The following is a 17,921-nucleotide window of genomic DNA, read 5'->3' on the forward strand; positions in this document are numbered from 1 at the left end:
CAAAGCTGTTGTTACCTGTCTGAAGCCAGCTCTCCATTTGATTTCCCCTGCATTGGCTCTTCTTTGTACATACGAGTGCCATAGAAATACCAATAGAGGGCGCCATTACTATCCTCACCCAGTGGTTCTACACGGAGGCTGTCTGCATCCAAACCCTGCATTCAGTTGGGAGCACGCAGTGAGAGAGACAGTGACAAGTTGAAAAACAGCCGCACTGTCACTCAAAACATGCTGACATCCTTCCACAAACACCCCGCTCCACCCCCCACAACACATCTGTTCTGATGCAGTTCTGGGAAGAAATTACTCTAGAGAAAAGAACACATTCCCTCTCCACCTAGGGAGAGATTTAGATTGACATTTCTAATTTGCATGCTCTCTTTAGTTTTAATATTTCATTTTTGGTGCTCATGACAGTGAAGGTCTAATTAGCCCTGGTTAAAGTCATGCAGAGCATGGGAGGCACTGTGGAAACTTCGCACATAGAGCTCTCCCAATATACTTTAATAATGGGGGATGGTAGGGGCACTGCTGCAGGACAGAACTGCACTCCTAGCTCCCACAGAGCTATCAATACTCTGGAAGCACCTTATTCGAGATATTCAAGTCTTGGTCTTCAGAGATGTAGTCAATCAGGCCAATTTACTTAGTGACGTTTGTGCTGTGAATGCATCAATGACAGAGAGACCCTACCACTTGCCTAGATCCTTTGTAATCTGACATAACCCAGGTCTCCAGAGGTGGAAAAAGCATGACTATTAATTCATTGCACTACCACCAAGAACATGACTTTAAAATATTTCTTTTTGATTAAAAAAATTACATCTCCAAACCTGTAAAATATACAGACTATGGGAAACCTATGTACCTCACCAAGAGGCTGGCTCAAAAAACCCCAAACCAACCCAATCCCTTTTAACATTAATAGAAAGAGAGAGAATGGGGAGACCCCATCACCAATATTTCCAAAGCTAGGTCTGGAGACAAAGAGAAAAAAGGGACCTTAGAGAGAAATACTTCCAAGCTATAGTTCAAATCCCCAGTCTCTTCTTGCTCCCCAAACGGACAGACTAGAAATGCCACAGGAGCATCAGCCCCTAAACGGCCTGTCCCCTGGGTTGGAGGCTTGCTGATGTATACAAGCAGTGGCAGGAAAAAGGAAAAACAGCCTCCATGAAGGCAAACATTTCCCTCCATCCCCACTTCCGTTTTACAACCCAGCCTAGCTCCCTGTAGCTGCCATCTTCCCCATCTGACAGCTGTGGCCCAAAGCACCTTGAGGAGGTCAAAGACATCATCTGCATCAAGCCGGTAATCGCAGAGGCGGTGCAGGATTTCCACGCGGGTGCGCAGTGGCAGCTCCTGGAAAGTGGATTCCCGTAGGGGGTTGGGTTTCCCTTCCTCCAGCTCCCAGCGGTAGTTGATAATGTCCTCAAGATAGCTGTGAAACGTCTGCGACCTAATCAAGAGAACAAGTCCCCCCATTGTAGGTTAATATGCAAAAGACAGGACTTAGTGGGGGTGGGAAATGGAATTAGAAGATCCAGGCAAGGCTGAAAGCTGTGCCCTGCTGGCTCAGCACAACCTAACTGAACTTAATATGTAGCAGGAAGTGGAGGGACTGACACTGGGAAACTTTCCTGAATGCGTTTAAGAGCTGTGTCCTAGGACAGCCAGGGCTAGTTAAAGCTGTGCAGCTAGGCTTGACCCTCTCCTACCTGCTGGTAGTATTCCTAACTGCGACAATACAGGATTTTGCATAATTTAAAGCCTCTTTGTTAGTCTCCCTCCTTTTCGTCACATTAGGTAGCTGTTCACATCAGCGCAGACTCGGACTTTTATTAAAGGAAGATGCAATGGAGCATTCACAGACAATTCCGATCCTCTTCTGCCTTCCTCCATTTTAGCTGACACCATCATTATCAACCAGGCTCACCATCTCTCCCTTTTCCCTGGCCATAGGCAGGTAATTACCAACTCCTGAGCCTTCTTCCAAATCATTTTGAAAGTCAGACCCTTTGTTGTCCTAAAAGGCAAAACACTTCTCCATGCTCAGTCTACTCTGTCCTCTCTGGCCAAAATGCAGCTACTAGAATGATCTCTCTTGCCTGCCAATCGGACCATATTACTCCACTATTTGAATCTCCTTTGCCACTAGCTCCCCACCTTGCCCACCGTATCTTATGTAAACTTCTTGTCCTCACCTTACACTAAGGGTTGCTGTAAATAGTAACCGTTCTGGTGTAAGTGCTGCCCTGTCACACCTTAGATTGCTGACTGTGCTCAGATAAATGAATGTGTGTCTAATTTTAGATGCAGCTTGTTCTGAGTGTGGAAGTTTCAGTCTACAGAATCTGGGTGAGATGAAGCACCGACTATTAAAACTTTATTTGTTATGAGTGGTGCTACTGCCTGACTCCTGTGACTTGCCAGCATTCCAGATCTGTGGTCTGAAGCGGCAAGAATGCCTTTCTTTCACACACAGGAAGTTCATGTGTCTGAATGGACACTATCGGATAGCCATTCCCACATGCGTTCATGGAGGCAGCTCAACTGGATCCTTTTTGGCACCAGCTGACTTCCCTAGACAATGCAGGGAACTATGCCACAACTGCAGAATAGCCACAAACCAAACAAATACAAAACTGTAACCAAAAAAAGCATTAAATCTTTAACAAACAGAGAGAAAAACATCATCAGTCTGGGGGAAGACTACTGAGAACTAGCAAGAAGGTCAGATGTTAAGAGAGGGAGGAAGAAAGAAAAGATAGTAAAGAGGGGTCAAGATAGAATGGCAACCTGCAGGACCTGATGCCACATCATTTGTGGAAAAAATGGCCACCTGATAGTATCTTATAAATGAGTGGAGAAATGCCTATGTCCCCACTCTGCAGATTACTCCATATGACCCTGTTTCTTTCTGCACCTCAAGTGGAAAATGATTCCTTGTTGACTGACCCCATTTCCCTGAAGGAGTTTTACCTGACCTCCTATAGTATTCAATGACAGATGCTTGTATAGAATTGGATATGGAGGCTTTAGCACATGCCTTTCTGAATGTCTTTGTTCTGCCCAGCTAACAGGGACAGTTCACCTCCCAATCAAGTAAATGCAATGTGACCTCCTTGAATAGAAGGAAATATTTCCACTGAAATAAGGAGGGATTATTTTAAGGAAGAATTCCTGTACCAGCTGAAGTACCCACTTTGTGGGGTAAAAAGTGCAGAAATTGTTTTTTCCTAGACAAAACAATCAACACATACAGCCTTCTATCTTAAATAAGAGCAGCCATTGGTTCAAATCATTGTTCCATGACACACTGAAGGGCCAAATTCAATCTCCAACTTGCAACTGGGAACTTTAAAATGGGCAATGTTTGGTTACTGCCTTGGAAAACCTGCAGACAGGATATCAGATTCTCTTTATAGACTGAGCACCCCTAAAACTTCTATTTGATCACACAGAGCACTTAAACATTTAGATCTTTAATGAAGTCATCAAATAAGAAAGCGAGGCAATATTTGACAAACTTTTAGAACAGATGTCATGCCTGGACCCCATTTCCTGGAAATATGCTAACTATATAAAATCTCAGACAACTTCCTTCCAGGTTTGAAGAATAAAGCCACAAACTAACAGCATCCAAATTCTACCCTCTCAAGTTCAAGCTGTCAGAATCTGATTGAACTTCGAGTCAGAAGATCATCTAATGAGGGCAGAATCTCAGGGGAACCAAACCGACATTTCCAGGTTCCTTGAGAACAAGGGCCCATGGGGCCAAGAAGGAGCTACCAGGAGCAGTATGGCTTTCTCTGTTCTGATTTTTCTGGCTATCTGAGCAAGAATTGGAAAAGAAGGAAAGGCACACATCAGATGATTGGACCACTGGAATGAGAGTGCATTGATTTTCCTTGCTCTCCATTTTTGTTGAGGCTCAGAGAAAAAAAATGGATCCATGAAGTTCCCCATTTCCAAAAGATGATTTGAAGGACCTGGTCATTTAATTCACATTCTCTCTGGGGACAGGGGTTGTTGACTCAACCAAATGGTTTGAGTTTTATTTGTACATAAGTGGCTAAAACTAGACGTAATATCAGCCCGATATCAGCTGCACGCAGCCTCTGTTCTCAGGAGTGCTCAGTCTCTCTCTCATCAATTTGCAAACGCTGCTGCTGTGTGTTTGGCGCTTTGAATTTGGACAGAATGAGAACACGAGATGGGAACCAGATGTCTCACGGCATTCCCAATAACCCTCAACTCCATCCAGCCAATTTATATTTATCCTCCTCTCTCAGGCTGGCCATTTCTCCCAGACAAGCAGGGGTCCATATGTGGATTTCACAGCCTGTCAGAAAAACACCCGTGATTTTTCTCACCTCTAATATTTCTATTAATGGTTCTCCTCTGGAAAGGGTTCTGCAGCAGACCCCCTCTGCTGGAGATGGAAAAACCTGCTGGGAAGATTGTGACCTGTCTGTGCAAGGACTCCTGTTGGCGATCCCTTACAGATAGCAGACCTGCTTAGGTCTCGTGTTGAGCTGCCCATTAACAGTGCCTGAGTCCAGGAGTTGAAGGATCACCACCAGATTATAGAGAAGTTCTACACTATACCTAGATCTCGACAATTCTCACAGTCCTACATTCTGTGAAAAGGTTAGGGAATGCCTGCTGAAGCTGATCAGAAACCCCTGAGTCTATAGGATTTATTACCTGTTGCGAATCCCAGTGAGCTGTCTGTTTGGACTGGGAGCAAGGCAACAGATCATCTAGATATGAAGATTTGCATATTCCTTCTTCTGCGGTTATCAAAATCACCATAACTTAGGCTTTGTCTACACTAGCATTTTTGTCGGCAAAATTTTTGTCGGTCAGGGGTCTGAAAAAAACACACCCCTGACCGACATACGTTTCACCAACAAAAGTGCCAGTGCAGACAGCGCTATGTCGGTGGGAGAGGCTCTCCTGCCCACATAGCTACTGCCGCTCATTCGGGGTGGTTTAATTATGCCGGTGGGAGAGCTCTCTCCCGCTGGCATAGAGCAGCCCTTACAGCAGTGCAGCTGCAGCGGTACAGCTGTGCCCCACTGTAAGGTCCGTAGTGTAGACATGGCCTTACACAAAAGTTCAACTGATGGAGACAATGCTAAGCCATATGGCAAGGCTACATACTGAAAAAAATGTCCTTCCATTGCAAAATAAAGGTATTTAAAGTTGAAGGGATTAATTGGTGGATTGAGTTATTCTATAGATCTCAGAAAAGTGTATTTAAAAAAAATCTTTCTGGGGATCCTGAATGATGAGAAGAGATTTTCCATAAGAAAGGAGGAGTATATTTGATTGCCAGCTTCAGGGAAGACAGGTCCAATATTGGTCAAACCCCTCTGTTTCTATTGCGGAGTAAAAATAGTTTTGATTAAATACCCTGACCTCTCTCTAGAAGGTAAATTGCGGCTACTGGAAAGGAATTTTTGAACCGAGTCCCCAGTCATAAAGAATACAGTTTTGACACCCACAGCTCTAGATCTCACCCTTTTACACCCAGACACACCAAGTCAGAGCATTCATATAACTCTAAAACAAAGGACTGTTAGAAAACTCTACCAAAGATGTAGCTCCACAAAGACACTTACAAGTAAGGAACATAACACATATTTATATATACACACACGTGATCTCCCTCCCCCTGCCCTCCCCTTTATTTTATAAACCATCATGCCATTAATACACTTTGTATTATCACACTTTCTTTTATATTTGGAGAACACTTAATACATGGGTACTACATGAGTTGCTCATGATCTGTAGTAGAAACTGCAAAAGTTTCAGGGCAGTTTGGCATAGAGGGGATGGGAACAAGTCCATGGAAGGGCTTCTCCATCTGGGCATCAGGGTTTACACACTTAAGAGAAATAAATACTCCACTCCCAAGAGGACAGCACTGCAGTTTAGACCATCTCTAAGAGAAGCCTGGGACTCCTCCCACAGGCAGGCTATTACTACTGAACAATGTGTCCAAACAATGGATTTCCCTGCATTCAAAGCACCCTTCTCAGCTCTGTGTTTTAGTGCACTGACCTGCATTTTTCTCTCAGTCTGTTGGGATCCTGGAGATGGGCAGGCCTACTAAAGGACCTCCCCCAGCCTAAGGGGAGGATCCACAAGATCCGGGATTCAATTAAGTTTGGGGGACAACTAAAGATATAACAGGGACGGGAGTGAAGTCACAGGGCTAAACGAAGGGAACCAGACGGGGATACCGAGCAGAGAGCCCCGGACAGCGCCCACTGCTCCTCTAAGGCGTCAAGGAGCCAGTGGACGCCGCCCAGAGGAATTCTGCTCAGATGTGTGAGACCAGGGAGGAGCGGAAGAAGGCCCCACAGTCACAGAGCACCCCCTCGTCTACAGTCCTCTTCCTGGTGGTGCAAAGAAAGAACACTTCTCCTGACCCATCCTGCATGCTGAGTGAACCTCCACCTTCCAGGCACTTATCTGTGCTCAGTATGCAGAGCCAGGTTCCAAAAGAGATCCTTTGGACCAGGAGACAACCACAAGGAGGTGGGAGGCTTTCAGAAGGGCTTGGGGGAAATGGGAAGATTTGTCCAGTGCTTGTGGAGGGTGGGCCTGGGAGAGGACATAATAGAGCTGTAGACGTCTGGCCCACAAAACAGTCCAGGGAAAGACCTCATTCTGAGAGCTGAAATCACTTCTCAGTCAGTGCAGCATTGTTGGGATGACACCATTTAAAAAAAATTATTATTATTTTCACTGTCCTCTTCTAAGAGGGAGGCTGCCTGCGCCTTTTCTGAAACAGGCTCCAAGATATTGGAGCTTGACTGGAAGACAGAAGACTTGCTTTTGTTTACCAATATCCTGATTCAATAACACAGTTCCAGAGTCTATTTCCACTTCCCCATCCCATCAAGGCCCTTCACAATGGTCCAAGTATAGAATTATTGCCACATCATCCTTTCTTAATGGGGCTACCCACTGCCAATTTTGTTACAGAAAAACCCAGACCAACTTCTGATTGTCAATATTAGATGAAAAGGAAATGTGTGGTAATGAACTGAAAATATACCAGAGGCAGAATTTTTTATTGTTGATGTTCAGCTAACACTAGCACATGTAGTTAAGCATTCTGAGGGTTCACAGATGCCAAACAGTCGGCTGGACTCATTGCTACAATATTTGTCATGTTACAGTATTTTAAGCCTCTTGTATATGAAATGCTGCTTCACCATTTTGCCTATTTTCTTTGTGACAATGGATGACTAAATGCCACAGAAAGAGCTGGGACAATGGCATGCATGTTTTAATCTCGAGAGGGAAACAACATTATTTGGGACAGAACTAAGAATTGTGACATAACCTCAAGACTAGAAGGGGGCCCAGAAGTAGTCCTCCTCTACTGCATACCCAAGAGTTCTCCAAAATGGTAGAAATATGGAAACAATGAGACCGGGAGTCTCAACCTTTCCCCTCAAGAAACATCGGGGTGAAAGGAATGGTCACTCTAGTAGTTCCCTCTACTGCTTGGCCAACAAGAGGAAATAATGAAAGTTATATTGATGTCTGGTTAAAGCTGTGAAAATTGAAACAGACTTGGCTAGTCAGCACAATAGCCCTGCTCCCCTTTTTTTTCCTGCAAGGTCCTTATCAGCAGGAGTCTATACGTTCCCTGAACAGATGGTTCTCAGTATACAGAAGAGGCTGTTGGAAAGTCTCCCTCTAGCTCAATAGCCAAATATCTCAACAGGACAGACGACCACCATGAAGTCCATTTTGGAAGCGAGGGACATTTGTTTTCCCTTATCAGCTGGCAGCTTGTAGTTTCTGAACAGACAAAAGGGGGCAAACTTAGTTTTGGGAGTCATTCCAGTGTAAGTGAGAGCATTAATTGACAGGTGGATACAAGACATTTTCCCCTCCACAGTGAGGGGAATAGTAATAGCTGAGGTCAGGAAAGCTTAATTCTGAATAAGTAGGGAATTTTTTATTTTTTTTTCCACAAAGACAAGTCCTCTAGAAGGAAGTGGGGAGGACTTCTGGTGTTTGTTGAGATGACCTCAGTCAGATATCATTAGCGGGGTCAGGAGAAGCAAAGACTACTTCAGGAGAAGAAAAAAAATGTAAGGGCCCAGCTAAGGTTCTCTCCCTCACAAATCAATCAGTCTATCATGACTTGTCAAAAAAAAGAAAGGTTAGGCTGACCTTATCAGAAGCAATGTGAGTTACAGCTGCAGGCCTGGCCTTGGGCTGGGAAGTGGGGTAACAATGGAGGCCTTTTTTTACTGTACTAGTTAGCATTCTTATCTTTAGAGGGGGAGGGAAGTTCGAAGGACCAGCCTGTACCCTAGGCTAAAGTCTTTGAAGCTACTGAAAAGCTAAGTCAGGCAGAATGGGGGGGAGAAAGGTATTACCCCTTCAGGGAAAATAGTTTAACTGGTATATTCTCTACCTCCTTCAGAGATTTCTGTGATGCAAGAGAGTTATCAGAGGCCAGTGTAAGGTAGGCAACCTCAGAGCACCAGCTTAGACTGTATGCAGGACATGGAAAAAGGAGTGATTCTGATGGTCTAGCACTGCCATGCCAGATAGGTGTCAGAGTTATACAGGGACAGAGCATAGCAGAACCAGTGCAACAGGGATGAGGAACACCTTGCCTCACACCACTCTTGTGTGATGTGAGCTCTTCTGGCTCATACTTGGAGAACATTAGTGGACTCTGCAGGGAGCTGTGGACAAACGAAGAGTCACTAGTAATAATGGTTCCTGGGCAAGGGCAGGAAAAGAAGCACAATGGGGGAAATCAAAGCTCAAGTGATCTCTCTGCAATTTCAAGGCATGGAACGTGACAGCCTCTTGTCCAAGAGACCCTGTCATGTCAAAGAACCCATTCCTATCCACATGACCAGCTTTCCAAATGGAGACAGCACCCGGATAGTCAAGCCTCTAATACTCCTTTGGTTCACGTACATGACTATGTGGGAGGGTTGGAGGTGGGGGGACAAAAGAAAGAGGCTCCAGGAGTTCAAGGGTGGACAATGCCACTGCCTTCCTCCCACACTTTACCTCTTTCCTTCTACTCTTACTGAGCCAATGACATTTCCCCTCTGATGGGGAGAGTGGGGGGTTACTGTTTGGTTGCAAACCATTAATATAAACTCAGCCGGATTAGTAAGTGGTGACAAACAATGAGTCAGTCTCTGCCTAAGAGTCCAATTCTGTCTCCTGAAGTCAACTGCCTGAAGTGTGGGAGATCAGAGGTTTCCACACCCCTGCAAAATGCCTCTGGGTCTTCTGAAAAGGTCAAGGCAACATCAGCACTCCCTACATCCCCTGCCCTGGAATTTGCATCAAAAGCCCCAATATGTCATTTACACAAACTTCAAGCCTCTTAAACTGGTAGCTCTATGAACAGACTGAAAACAAAAAACGTTATAGCTCTATAGGCTTTTCAGGTTGAGTCAGGAATTTCCTCTAGAGCAGAGGTTCCCAAACTTTTTTTATTGAGTACCCCCTTCCAGATCTACCAGCTACCCACATACCCCTACCCGTCTCATCACTGATATTTTGTGTGTTCTTCTTAACACTACCCGTCTTTAGCCATCTGTCCATATTTCACTGTAACATACAGATATAGTTATAGTGTGACATATACAACTGAAAAAATCCCCAGCCCTGACTAAGTTCTGAGCTCAGTTAGACTGGACAGTTGTTGGGCTGTATGGTACCACTGCGCTGTATGGTGATTGGAGGTAAGGGCTCTGTACATCAGCGTCTCTGTGTATCTGTGTTCTCCTTGGTTCATCTTGAAGTAAATTAATTACCGTATTTTATGTAACAAATTCCCACGGAGTTTTAAAGCTTCGTCTGAGTAGCCAGTTATGAAAATGCAATAAATAAAATAATTAATAAATAAAATCCACCATTACACAATTTCTCCCACATTCCCCCAGGATGTCTCGCGTAACCCCAGAGTATGCGTGCCACAGTTTGGGAACCCCTGCTCCAGAGTGATTTGAAGCAGGGGGCAGGAAGTCTGATGGTGGGAGGGATTTGCTTAGCAAGGTAATTCCCCACCTCTAATGTATATAGTTGAGTGTGTTGGGGAATCCAGTGTCTTCTTAGCTGAACTCTTGATCCATCCAAGTTTAGGGGAGGAAGGAGTTAGTTTATAGAAACTAAGACCATTTATTCAGAGTTTAGCTTGTGTGGCTCAAAATACTCCCATATCACTCCCACTCCATCTCAAAGAATCTTCCATCACTAAAAGCTAAGGAAGGGAGCAGTTGGCATGCTGACTCCCACAGCGAGACAGAACAGGAACAGCATTCGAGCAGAGGGAAATCTCCAGGGAAGCTGAGGGATTGGAGAGCTGATGGGTGCTGTCTAATCTAATAAGAGATCACATCACAGAAGCATGTGCCAGCTTGACAGAAGCAAACACAGCCACTTAACCTGGATATGACAGCTGAGGCTGGCATGTTGTTCTACCGCCCCCCCAAAAAGGGAGCAGGAAGGAAGAAAGGAAAGCAGCAAGGTCACCGCAGCTGCAAACCCCTAGGAGAGATTCCAATGCTGCATTTAGAGGCTGCTCCCAGCAGCCATAATACAAATACATGGCATCAGAGAAACTTTTTTCAGCTCAGACATTTCAGCACTCCTATACCACATTTATCCACTCCAGGGAAACACCAGGATACCCTCTCACCTGCTCTGAGCCAAAATGTCCTACCACTGATCACATATATCCCTCACTCCCCTTCTCCACACCCGAGGCAAGACCAGATTACTGAACCAACAGGAACTGTCTTCCCAGCTCACCAAAAGCACCAGCGGAGGAAGTGAATTAATCTCACAAACTAGTAGATGGGCATTCGCTAGCATTCCCCAGAGAGTCTGCGGTCTGAGCTCTCCATATGATTCCACGCTTAACTAGTGTCTTCTCCATGTCTACCACTCACCCCTAGCAAGTACTGAGGACTGGCTTAGGAATGACTGCATGTTATTTGGTGGAGAGAAGAAAGAGGGACATCTATATTGGACCAAACAGAAAAAGCTTCACCATATCTGCCTGTTTTGAAGAGGCTTTTCCCTTAAGGCTGGCAGAAGCCTGGGAACAGCACAGGGGCTGAGAGGAGAGAGTCTATTTGATCTTACCTCCCACATTCACCTAGAGTTTTCACTGTTTTGTTAAAACAAAACAGAAGCAGCCAATCTGCGCTCTATGACCCCTGTAACTGGGATGTGCTAGGTGAAGGTAGCACCAGAGAAATAACACATACCTGTTACTTTGAGCTGTCTTGTCAGTTTCCCTTTTGAGCTCCAAGTACCCACGTATGTGTGAGCCCTTGTTTTATTTGTCTCTCCTTCTCTGGTAGCAGCAGGAGGGTACAAATGTAGAGCTGTTCTCCAATACATAAAGTAGGATGGAGACAACAGAAAGGCAAGTCCAGGAAGTTTTGGGAGGGCGGAGGGCTCTCTAGCTCCCTGTTCTCTATGTAGGTTTTAAGCCAGGGAGAATGCGGCTCCACAACTGTCAGGGTGACGTGTGCTGCACTCCAAGTCTACTCTCCCCATCCATGGCATGAAAGTGACTTTCAGGCAGGGAAGGGAATGTTTGATCTTGAAGCACTAAAAACCTCTTATCGCACCACATGAAATTGCCAATGTCCCTCTTAAAAACTGCTTTGTTCTCCAACCACCTCCCCTTCCAGGACTCTGACATTCTCTCACCTCAGAGCACCAGTCCGTTCACCCAAATATTCCAGAGAAACCAGTTGATGGGAAGAAGAGAATAAGCCCTAAAGAAAAACAGAGTTGGACCCAAGTCTGATTATAAAATACTCTGAAGATGAAAAGCATAGGTCCATGGTTAAAGATATTCATTGGTCGGAAGTGCATGAGTTGTATTTTTAATTGACCCAGGACAGGATTGTATGCAAGTTTTGTTGGTTTGGGTACAGTGGGGAAGAAAAGTGGAGTAGTGAGGGAACCCAGAGTAACAGCTGAAGAGGTGTGTTAGTAAGTGGAGAGGAGTTGTATTTGCGGGCTGGCTGGGATGGGGGAGGAACAGCCAAGAGGCAGAGAGTGAGTGTATCCAAATGATGGCCCAACAGAGTTCAGAAAACATTAAGGGATAAAAATAAAACCTAAAATATGAAGTTTCTTTGACCAAAGGCCCAATCCTTTACTCATTAGTCAAGAGAAGTTTTGTCACTTACTTTAATGGAAGGAGGACTGGGCCCCAAGACATACAGGCAAGTTACTGGGCAAATTATTCCTATAGGTTTGGGGGAAAACAACAACTACAGTCACTTTAGTTTTAGGGAAGACTGGCTGAAGATAAAGTGCTGGTTTGGGCAGCTGCATTTTTTTCTGAGCTGCTTAATTGGCTTAAAGGAAAAAACTTTGTCAAAAATTTCTGAATCCTTTTGTTTTCAACACAGTATTATTTTACACAATATATTTATAAAAACACCAGTGCCGAGACTACCATTTAGTCAGCTGTGACAGGTGAATAAAAAACCTATTTACACTCAATACATGGGAAAAGCAAGAGATTTTAAATAGTTTTCAATATTTTTTCTTAAGTGGAACATTGTTGTAACTCGAACTGTGCTTGCTGTATGTTTCTGCAGATACTGTCATTGTTTGTTGAAACAGGACACAGCCAAGTGTCCCCATGAGAATGCATCTTGAAGTGCAATCACACAGCTTTGCTCAGTAAACTAATCCCCAAACCACTCTACCCTCCCCAATTTATGTGCACTTGTCAACCAATGTACACCCCAACTAGCCCCACACCTGCAGTGATTTTAGCCTTTGAGTGCCATCCTGAAACCATTACCCCTTCACATTCGCCTCAGGTCCCATCCACAGTGTAAAAACTACAGTTGGGAGGAGCCCCGGTTGTCACATGGTTGTCTCCAGACACTGCTGAAACACAGCGTTGTCTTGTAGGGTAGATAGGACCCAGAAGTGTTTTAACCAGGATATGATGATTTCTAGTGAACCCATCGCCACGGAATCTGGGCACTAAAAACCGAGGCAGAACTGCGTCTATGTTGTCCACAAAGGACCCTACACTCCAGTCCTCCTGTTTCGGTTGCTGTTAGATTAAAAACCCTGAAAAATAATGCCAGGCCATTGTCCATTCCTTGGTGATGAAAGGCTTGTGTAAAAAGGTACACCTCATGGAACAGCCACAGGGGCTTTGGCTCACTCTGATCTTGGCTGCAAGGAGTACCACAGTCAGCCCTCCACTGAGAATGATCTATCTCAGGTTCCTGAAAGTTTCATCCTCATCTCAGTCAACCACAGCATGCTTGCTGAGCGCCGCTGCTTTGGGGATGGAGAGGCAGTTGAGATAGTTAAAGCCTTTAATGGACTAGAGTCTAAAGATTTGCACTCTCAGGTAATGCAGAACAGAACGAAACCTATTTCGCACATACACATTATAGTGTGTGAGAATCATGGCTGTATTGTGCTCAGGTCAGGGTTTTTTGCTCATACTTAGTTAAGAGCTTCCGTGTGACCTTGACAGCCTGCCCCATGTACAGTACGTTGCCATAATTCAACCTAGAAGCAATGAAATGCAGATCAATATGGCTACATCTGCATCCAAGAGGAATGATTAGTCTCTTGGCTGGGTGAGGATGAAAGAAGGCATCTTTTGCCACAGCCTATGCACTAGTGTGACAGAAGGCAAACGCCCCCAACAGATTATTAGGTCAGTGCCCTGACCAAGTCTTGAACGCATTTCCCCTGGCTAGTATTACCTCTGGCTTATCAGGCTTTAGCCTGTGCTAGCTGCATTTCATCCATTTCTTTCCAGCACTGGGTCATTCGGAGGATGGTGCTGTATCTGCTGAGAAACAGACCTATTGCTGGGAGTTGGAGCCCATGTAGTCTCATAGTCACACCGAGAGGCCTCATATTTTGACAGACAGCAGACAAGGTTGCTGAGATGTGGCATGCGAGTCAGCAGCTCATGGTGTCCAACTGTCTGTTGTGAGCTAGTACTGCGAACACAGAGATATGTCCCCTGCACGTAGCCATAAGGAAGTTATCTACCAGCGCCAGAACAATACAAGTGTCATGTGCCTGTCTGAAGCCTGATCATGAAAGGTCTGATGGGTAGAGATCAGAAGTTTATTCACCTTCAATAATTCTGCCCAGGAAAATGGAGGTTGGAGACTGGGGTGTAGTTGACACGAAGTTGGATTATTGAGAATTGATCCGACGACTGCATGCTTCAGTGTGGTCATGTTGCTTTCTCTGAAAGAGGTAGTCAAAGATTTTGGACCTAAATTTTCAAATCAGAGAAATGCAGGTACGCAGTACCGTGGGGGCTGGGCAGAAATAAGGACTTATTTAGGAGCTTAACTTTTAGCACTCAGGATTGAAAATGCTACTCTTGATTTCAAGTGGCTCTAGTTGCTCTTCACTGGCTTTTCACCATTAGAAGAGGTGTCTATTTTGAAGAAGAGGGGTCTGTTTTGCATGTGGCCATCTGGACATTCCTCAGTGATTTCACAGCTTCTACCGTCCAATGTTTCAACTGCCTTTGTTCAGTAGTTGACCCATGAGGAGCTGAGGGAAAACAAGAGGTGAAAGGAGATGGGACATTTTAGCAGAATAGAGTTCCGGTCCATGATGGGGCTCCTAAGTGCTACAAAAATACAAATAAATAATAACAGGGCCAGAGAATGTGTGACTGGAGATAGTAGATAGTTCTAGGACACAAGAACGGTCAGCATACTGGCCCTGTATCTGGACAACTCCCTCTCCGAGGATGTTCAGGAAGTTCACTAGATCTGGGAGCCTCTGAAGATGAAGTCAGACAAGAGGTGGGAAAGCCTTCACATCCCTGCTTGGAGGTGGTGGATGGACAAGGCAATAGAAGTGGTTAATATGCCAATATCCATCTGGGCATTGAATGTCTGCTGATCTGCTTCCATGTCTCGCTGAATGTTTAGGTCTGGCAGAACAGACGCGCTGGACATGAAATCCTGCACAAAATGTGTGGGAAGTATCACCCACTTTGGCACTCAATGACTCTTAGGACAAAGAATCCCAGGGATTCCTCTACCAAAAACTTGACAGCTGTTCTGTTAGCCCTGATAAGTATCTCGTGGCATGGTCTTTAACCAGTAACAATCCCATAATTTTCTTGTCCCTAAACACAAACAGCATGCGAACTATTTAGTTTCCAGTGTCTTTGGATGTTCCACTATCATTTTAAGCTTAACTTGTTTAAGCTTGTTTTTCCTCCACTCTTCCAGATCCTTATTACTGTCGACAATACCACTGCCTTCCGTCACTAAGACCCCATAATCTGGGAGTCATCATTGATTCTTCCTCTACTTCATGTCCCTCACATCTGGACTGTGTCTAAATCCTGTCATACCTCTCTCCACAAACAATCTGAATAGCCATCCTTTTCTTTCTGTCCAAACAACCAGTTCTTTCATCCAGGGACTTCTCTCCCATCTCGATTAATGCTCTCTTCCTCACAGCCTTCCCTGGCTGCCAACATCATTCTCTCTTACACTCATGCAAAATGCTGCTGTCCAGAACATCTTCATGGGCTGGTAATCTGGCCACCTCATCTCACACTCTAAATCCCATCACTGACTCAGACGCCTCCTACATAACTTCAAATGTAAACATCTCATCCTCACATTCACAATGCCCTGCATAACTCTTCCTCTCCTGAATTATCCAGTCTGTTAGCATGTCACCTGTATGCTCGCCAATGTTGCGAACCTTCATGCTCCATTTGTCCACTTCTCCCACAATCTCTGCTTATTATTCCACACCACATGCATGGGATGTTCTTCCTGGTTTTGTCACCAACCACTCATTTAAATTCTTCTTTAAGACTGATTTCTAGCACAATGTCTATAAAGTAGTGAGTCAAAGATATTTATTTACCTAACTCCATGCTTACACTCCACAATTTCATTCCACCCTGCTGTCCACTAGCCTTTGAATAACCATGTGATCTTATTGCTGTAACTTCTGTCCTTTCTTCCTTCTAATCTTTTCATAGTCTCATGTCAAGAATTAGTTTCAAAGTTCTTTAGGGCCAGGAACATGTCCTCCATCCGTCGTGTAGGGCACCTAGCACCACTCTGTAAGTATAAGCCTCAGCTGGTTTATGGTTTGCTGTTGCACCAGCCATTGGTGTAGTTATTACAGCCAAGATCAGCAGCATGCCAGTAAATGTTGGTTAATACAAACAGCATATTCCCCATGTCTATCATGATTGGGTTTGCGTATCAGGCCCCAGAGATTATTGCACAGATTACATAGATAAATCCACTGGATCACTAGGGTATTCCACTTTAGTTTTTCTAAGGTCTCCTTCACCATTGTATCAGTGAGCCTGAAAGTTAGTACTGGCTTTGCCCAGATTAGGAAAAGAGACTAAAGGTTAGCTAGCAACCTAGGTTAGCTAATCAACTTTGTTACAGTTCAGGGCAACTGCACCTGCATTTCGTCTCTGTGATCCACCCGGGAACCCGCTCCAGGCTCCCAGATCCTCAGCCATCACCTCTCTTGGGCGGAGACCTGTCTCTCTCTCCATCCTGACTGGGATTGTCCCAGGTTGCACAGTTCCCTGCCTACACTGCATTATTCCCAGCAAGCCAGACTGACTAAACAGGCCAATTTCTGTGCTTTGCTCTCTTTTCAGAGGCTATACGCACTGTAATTGCCCACAGTTATAAGTGGCTACATAGCTCTTCCTAAGCAAGCACATTTACTCTTAAAGTAAAAGCGCTGCTTAGAAAACTTCTTAAAAAATAATAAAAGAATCTACATGCGTACAAATAAGCTTACTGGAGACCATCCTCACCCCCAGCTCCAGCAGGGCTCTGGTAGGAGTCAGTCCTTCAAACTCCAGAAGGGGAGGGGGGAAGGTTCTGTGTCCATAACAGCTTCAGCTCAGAACAAGCACCCTCCCTCCCTCCATGAATGGGTTAGTCTTTCCTTTATACATTTTGGGTCTATGATCTCGGATTCCTGTAACAGCTATAATCAAATAAATAATGGTCTCCTCCTCAGGGCGAAGCTTTTAAAGGCTGGGTGTTTGCATAACCAGAGGGGGCGGGGGGTTGCATTCACCTCCTCCCTAGACATTCTCCAGGTGAACCACTTGACATTGTTTGTCCATAAGTCCACTCTTGTCTGGCCCATTGTTCAAGATAGTCCTTTGAAGTTCATAATTCCCAGGGCTCACAATAAAATATAACATTTGCATTTAATACAATGAACTCGAAAGATATTTAAACTTAATTCAATAAAGTTTTCCAAGGATTTTGCAAGAAATTGCCACATCTATCACAAACCACATCTCCTAGTGTAGAAAAAACCACCGTATTCCTTGAAAGGGCACAACTGATATAGCTGCATGCAGACTGTAAGGCAATTTAAATTTTTTTTTGTAACATTTATTCATAAAACAAACCTCTGAGAGAATAGTCCTGGAGGTAATGCTTGAAGGATCTGCTCTGTGCAAGAGAATGAAGACAGAAAATAGTGACAAAGGGAATGGAAGAAGTGAAATACATAGAACCATTAAACCTGGTCAGTAACAACAGATATTCTGTCCTTGATGAGTCAGGAGATGACTTTACTTTCCTCCCAAACAGTAGCTGGGCCAGCAATTAGATGGAAAGCCCTGAAAACAAGTTGCTGGAATAGAAGTGCCAATAAGTAATCCTGAATAAAAACTCAGAGGAGCGGGGTTCTGATAGAACAGGATGGGATGCTACATTCTGGGCATCAGGACAAAGGACATGACAGGGAGAGTAAAGGAGATCCTGAAGAATGCTGTGGAATGTCCTCCTATTTTCCATGATAGAACAAAACATGATTGAAAGGAGATGCCATAGACTCAAAGCTGGCTT

General features: G+C 44.6%; 1 protein-coding gene across 2 annotated transcripts in view; it reads right to left on the reverse strand.

The window, feature by feature from the left end:
* Nucleotides 1–17,921, reverse strand: part of LOC102940996 (cat eye syndrome critical region protein 2) — a 139,932-nt gene that overhangs the window by 48,267 nt on the left and 73,744 nt on the right. Inside the window, exons 1-3 of one of the 2 annotated variants that reach the window (XM_043540154.1) lie at nt 5,669–5,673; nt 1,276–1,459; nt 16–155 (exon numbers count right to left, since the gene is read on the reverse strand). In XM_043540154.1, the coding sequence (XP_043396089.1) occupies nt 16–71 (56 nt within the window). In that variant the 5' untranslated portion in view covers nt 72–155; nt 1,276–1,459; nt 5,669–5,673. Of the gene's footprint in view, nt 1–15; nt 156–1,275; nt 1,460–5,668; nt 5,674–17,921 lie in introns of those variants that run through there. The other variant, XM_037877703.2, reaches the window with a different exon arrangement.

The sequence above is a fragment of the Chelonia mydas genome, chromosome 1 (genome assembly GCF_015237465.2).
Source record: "Chelonia mydas isolate rCheMyd1 chromosome 1, rCheMyd1.pri.v2, whole genome shotgun sequence".
Classification (NCBI taxonomy): domain Eukaryota; kingdom Metazoa; phylum Chordata; order Testudines; family Cheloniidae; genus Chelonia; species Chelonia mydas.